This window comes from Phyllobates terribilis, unplaced genomic scaffold, assembly GCF_046119375.1.
Source record: "Phyllobates terribilis strain yellow unplaced genomic scaffold, ASM4611937v1 Scaffold_10__3_contigs__length_209671492, whole genome shotgun sequence".
Classification (NCBI taxonomy): domain Eukaryota; kingdom Metazoa; phylum Chordata; class Amphibia; order Anura; family Dendrobatidae; genus Phyllobates; species Phyllobates terribilis.
Window position 1 is genome coordinate 186,197,834 of NW_027362770.1, and position 6,218 is coordinate 186,204,051.

At 44.5% G+C, this 6,218-nt stretch overlaps 1 protein-coding gene across 1 annotated transcript; it reads right to left on the minus strand.

Moving 5' to 3' along the window:
• Positions 1–3,311: 3,311 nt before the first annotated feature.
• On the minus strand, positions 3,312–5,618 carry LOC141164789 (E3 ubiquitin/ISG15 ligase TRIM25-like). Its single transcript, XM_073650353.1, has one exon. It carries the CDS (start codon positions 5,581–5,583, stop codon positions 3,961–3,963), a length of 1,623 nt encoding a protein of 540 aa, XP_073506454.1. The 5' UTR covers positions 5,584–5,618; the 3' UTR covers positions 3,312–3,960.
• Between the last annotated feature and the right edge of the window lie 600 nt (positions 5,619–6,218).

Genomic DNA, 6,218 nt, shown 5'->3' on the forward strand with positions numbered 1-6,218 from the left:
CGAGACGCCTCAGGCTGCCGTGTCGCGGGCATCGTCTAGCGTTACCCCTCTCACCCTATATAAAACCCCTTCTTCCCACCGTTCGTGTTTTCCTTCCCTTCTAAGAGGCAGAACATTGGGTCAAGGCGTTGTTCACACCTGTCTTGAGGGGCGTCCTGGAGTCAGACGCTCCCGATTCATGAAGAGGTGTACGCTGCTGCTCGTCATCACGCCCCCGTCCTGCCCCGGCTCCACCAATTTCAGCAGACCTGGGCAAAATTGGCATCAAGACCCCAGATGTCACAAAATTTAGGCAAAACTCCAAGTTGCTCCAAAAATTTTGCAACTTTTCAAAGCTTTTTAGGCCAAAATTTTGTCGTGAAAGCTTTGATGAATCAGGACCTTTCTCGTATATTGTTTTATATCCATAGCCGTATTTTTTGCAGCTGGAGGTTTGGTTTTGAGTGACGCCATTCACTTTACCGTCGAATGTACTGGAAAACGAGAAAAAAAAATCCAAGAGGCGAGAAATAGTGAAAAAAAAAATCTAAATTTGCCATTGTTTTGGGGTGTTGTGCTCCAAAAGTGACTTGACGACATGATTCTTCGGGTCAATACTAGTCTTGTCAATAGTTAAAAAAAAATCATAAAAATAAGAAGGTGACGGAAAGATCGAGCATGGGGCTCCTGCTCAATACCAGTATACAACAAGACAAAGATATTGACTACTGCCAGGTATGACCAGGATACGTCTAAGATGGACGGCGACTAAGTGGAAATTGTGAAGGACTTCAACCAACTCTTATCAACGATCATTCAAGAAGATGCAGCGAGGACACCAGAAGTCAATAGGAGAATATATATGTGCAAATCAACAATGACGTCACTGGACAAGGTCTTTAAATGGAGGAACATTTCACTGGCAATGAAGACACGGCTCGTATATAATCTGGTCTTTTCTGTAGTAACTTATGGATGCGAAACCTGGACAATAAAGAAACAAGACAGAAGAAGAATCGATGCTTTCGAAATGTGGAGCTGGAGAAGGTTGTTATCAATACCATGGATGGCAAGAAGAACAAGCAAATCAATTTTGGAACAAATCAAGCCGGACATGTCACTCGAAGAAAGGATCACCAAGCTACGACTTGTCTACTTTGGACACATCATACGAAGAGAACAATCACTGGAGAAGGACATCATGGTCGGAAGAATAGAAGGAACAAGGCGAAGAGGAAGACCAGCAACCCAATGGCTTAATACAATCAAGAAAACGGCAGAGAGGACCTTGGTGGACCTATCTAGGCTTCCACAAGATCGATCTTCCTACAGAGTGTTCATCCATTAAGTCGTCATGGCTCGAGATCAAGCTAAAAGCCATTATAAATAATAAGGTGATTCCAGGCAACTACCGTCCGGTAAGTCTGACATCAGTCGTATGCAAAGTTTTTGAGGGTATCATAAGAGATGACCTGCAGAGTTATATCGCAGATAATAATATATTAGCTGACAACCAGCATGGATTCATGAAAGATAAGTCGTGTCTATCCAACATGCTGGGTTTCTATGAGGAGGTAAGTGCAAATCTGGATGTTGGTAATGCGGCTGATGTGATTTATCTGGACTTTGCAAAGGCATTTGACACTGTACCATATAACAGCCTTATACTGAAGCTACAGAAGCAGGGACTGGGGGACACGATATGGACATGGGTAAAAATCTTGTTAAGGCCTCATTCAGACAGAAGTATTTTCCACATATGAGAAAAATGGATCGATTATTTTGATCAGAGCGTGGTCCGTGTGTCATCAGTTTTTCTCAAAGGTGGAGAGAAAAAAAGAAAAAAAGTTTCTCCACCTTCTCCTTTTCGTCAGTCCTTGAAAATCAGGCCATACTCGGATGTCATCCGAGTATGGTCCGATTCTATCTCAAACCCATAGACTTGTATTGCCGATTTTGATCTGACCCTCGGACCACTCGATATACAGCCCCATAGAATATCTTAGGTATGAGTGCTATCCGTGAACACCACAGATAGCACTCGTACGAGAAAATCAGAGGTATGAGCGAGCTCTGAGGGTCAAGAAACAAAGAGTGTTTGTAAATGGTACAATGTAAGCAACTAAGCCATTTACACGCACCTGTCAGTGATTGACAGCAGCAATCAGAGCTCGCTGAATCTCCGAGTCAGTGATCCTGAACTGTACCTGAACCAAGCCCTAATTAGTGTAAGCTAACTTGACCCCTGGGGTCAGCTGCTACTGCCGGACACCACCCTGGCGTGGAACCTGGCAGCTACCTGTCGCACAAGCCTGACCTCACCACTAGAGGCTCTAGTGAACACCAAGGTAACTTCTTAGTTACTAAAGTGGAGTTTGCCTTTCACCCATACACCCAAATCTTTTTCAGTGACAGTTTTACCCAGTTTTTATAATTTAGTACACAATTATACTTTTTTTTTTCCTCTGCCCAAGTGCATGACCTTTACATTTTATCTACATTAAACTTCAATTGCCATTTCTCAGTCCAAGTCTCTAGCTTACATAAATCCCTCTGACATTAAATTATCCTCTTTTTGAATATTGGCTACACGTTTGCTATGCGCCAGCCCTGTGGTACAGGCCCTGTTATTATGGAATCTGTGAATATTAAAAATAGCAGTCTTTCTGTCATGGTAGTTAATTCCTGCAGTACTCGGGGGTGTCTGGCATCCGTCCTGCAGTACTCGGGGGTGTCTGGCATCCATCCTGCAGTACTCGGGGGTGTCTGGCATCCATCCTGCAGTACTCGGGGGGGTCTGCCATCTGTCCTGCAGTACTCGGGGGGGGGGGGGGTCTGCCATCCGTCCTGCAGTGCTCGGGGGTGTCTGCCATCCGACCTGCAGTACTCAGGGGTGTCTGGCATCCGTCCTGCAGTACTCGGGGGGGGTCTGCCATCCGTCCTGCAGTACTCGGGGGGGGTCTGACATCCGTCCTGCAGTACTCGGGGGGGTCTGCCATCCGTCCTGCAGTACTCGGAGGTGTCTGGCATTTAGGCCCGGGATATGTCTACTTTAGTGAGTTTGAGGCGGCGGATCAGGGAATTTCTGGTATCCCTGATCATGTCATCTATCATGGGATTTTCTTTTGTGAAGACTGTGCAGATAAATTCTAATTTTAAAGACATATTTTTGTATTATGCCTTGATAAGTACAACCATCGGATTCAAAGAGGTTGTACTTAGTTTTTCTCATGACAGTACATTGATGCAGCTTTCTGCTATAGTGCAACTTGAACATGTAGACTGAACTGAAAATAATGAACCATCTTCAATGTACAGGAAAGAATGGCATGGTTTATTTATTTTTTTTTAATCATCGGTTTTTACTTCACTACAATCATACATCCTAACGATAACTCCCATCCATCAATTTACACTTATTTCTCTATAATTTGTTTGACAGCTGTTGTAATTGTCAGGACGAGGGTGCATCACTGTGGCACCCAACGGCACGCCAACCATTCTGTGGGACACTACCAGGAGATGATTTTTTGACGTTAACATAGTGACAACTGCATAATATTATTTGCAGCTCATTGTATTCCTTCATGGTGAGACTCGACAGCACAACCAACCTACATACACCAGCAGTGCCAATAGCTCATACTATTTAGAGGGAAAATCTTGCACCCACTCACCGCACTCTGTTGCTTTCTTAGTCTCACCGTTAGACCATAAACTATAAGGCCACATTCACACATTCAGTATTTTACATCAGTATTTGTAAGCCAAAACCAGCAGTGGGTGATAAATGCATAAATGTAAAATGGAACACTTACTCGAGCACCTATATCATTTTTTTGAGTGCCATATATACAACTTTACCAAGTACTTTGCTTGTTCATCGGGTGATTGGCATCCTGCATACCTTGAAAGATAATTGTGAAACGAGAGCTCTTAAGACACTTTTTCACAATTCTCTTTCAGTGCGGCTTCAATTTCTCATGATGTCTCATTTCTGCTGCTCCATCCTGACAGCTTTATACAACCTTTATTTACATATAATGCAGCATGAAGGGGCTCGGTGAAGGCGGCAGTGAAGGTGTGTAAGTGTCTGATGGGGTCACACAGCGCATAAAAGGACACCTGCCCGGCCTCATAATCCAGACATATCCTGACTCCATCACTGGGGATCTGGTGAGGTAACGGGATCACTTTACTATCATGTATCACTGTACACTGATTATTATACACCTGTCGCCCTCCACACAAACACCAGGACTTGTTATTATTTCCAATGTGTGACTGACGCCCCCTTCTGTCTATACTGGGGTAACACATCCCCACCCTCCACAAACCTGACTTACTGATCTCTACATCCCAGTAATGTCCTCCTGAGGAAAATCTCCTGCTGCTTAATACCTGATCCTCCTGGAATCTATTTGTAGTTTTTGGACGATTCTGGTTTATTGGAATACGGGACATAGTTTTCAGGTCGTCTGATATAAGGAGATTATTAGCAGCCGTGTTTACATCCAGTAATATGTCTGCAGGATCCTGCACATAGAAGATCACATTTATATCTCTTATCATAGCAGATAATGTGTGTGCTATGTGTGAGGTCAGCTCCGCACCCCGATCACCTCCATCCCTTGTGTCCCGATCACCTCCATCATGTCCCCCTGTGTCCTCATCACCTCCCTCCTCCTCAGGATCACACAAGTCACCGGTGTCCGGTTCCTGTAAGACAGTCAGTGGATCAGTCATGTTACACAGCTCCTCAATGTGCCTCATCTTCCTGGACAGCTCGTCCTTCTTTATTTCCAGCTTCTGGATCACATCAGACAGTGACAGTGCCATCTTCTTTGCTCGCCTGGAGATCTCACTCAGGACCTTCTTTTCCAGGTTGTCCACCCGTCTCCTGATGTCTATAAACAGGGCAGTGACTCTCTTGTTTTCTTCAGTCATTTTTTCTTGACCTTTTCTCCAGTTCTCTTCCAGATGGCTGACTTTTTCCATAGCCTCCTCTTTCTTTGTGGTCAGTTTCTGCAGAACGTTTCTCAACTTCTCCTTCTTTTTCCCAAAGGCTTCGTCTAGAGGCTCCACTCTATGTCCCCGATGTTCTCCAATGAGACAGCAGGACACACAGATACAAGCAGCGTCCTCAGTGCAGTAATATTCCAGGATCTTCTTATGGACAGAACATTTCCAGGTCTCCAGAGAAGTGCTGGGATCAGTGAGGACGTGTTCTAGTCCCTTACTGTGAACCCTCAGATGTTTATCACACAGAGAAGCCTCACAGTGTAGACAGGATCTAACAGCAGGTACAGGAGAGTCCACACAGTAAGTGCAGCGGATCCCGGTGATCTCCTCCTGATGTGGCCGAGTAGACAGGAAATCCTCCAATATGTTGCACAGAGTTATGTTCCTAATCAACACAGGTCGCTCTTGAAACTGTGTTCTGCACTCAGGACAGGTATAAACTCCAGAACCGTCCTGTGTATTTAAGACCTGATCAATACAGTCCCGGCAGAAGTTGTGTCCACATCTCAGGATTACAGGATCTGTATACAGGGTCAGACAGACAGAACATTCCAGCTCCCTTCTTAGACCAGCAGACGCCATCGCTGACCATAAAATGAGGCAGAAAAATAGAAATGAAACTGAAAGTCTGGATGACTCACATTTATCTCAGAGATTGAGGAGGAACTTGTAACCGGTTTACAGAGTGGTTTATACAAGGTGACAACAATTACAGATAGTGGAAAAATATATATCTTTGTACTGTGTTAGCCAGTAGATAGAAAAATATTAAGACTTGAGAGTCCCCAGTGTTTGATACCTATTAATGGCTAACTGCAAAGATGGTAACAAATTGCAAACTTTCGAGATTACAAGGGTCTTTTCATCAGGCATAGGATAACACAAAATCTGAAGAGCCACATATTTATGCACAACAGGATATAGAAATAATGCAATAGATGAGACATGTGACATGAAGTCGAACTATCATTATGGGAGAGGGATAAACAGTAGTGATGAGCGAGCACTAAAATGCGCGGGTACTCGTTGCTCTGGTCGAGCAAATTGAAATGCTCAAGTGCTCAGTCCGAGTAACGAACCCAATGTAAGTCTATGGGAAACTCAAGGATTTTTCAGGCGGCTCCCCCCGGCGGTCTGCAGAGGGCCTAAAAATTGCCCAAATCGATGGGAACAGTGCTCAAATGACATGGGAACAGCATGGGGAAGACCCCTGGAAG

Coding starts and splice junctions, on each gene's coding strand:
- LOC141164789 (XM_073650353.1), bottom strand. CDS start 5,583: ATGGCGTCTGCTGGTCTAAGAAGGGAGCTGGAATGTTCTGTCTGTCTG.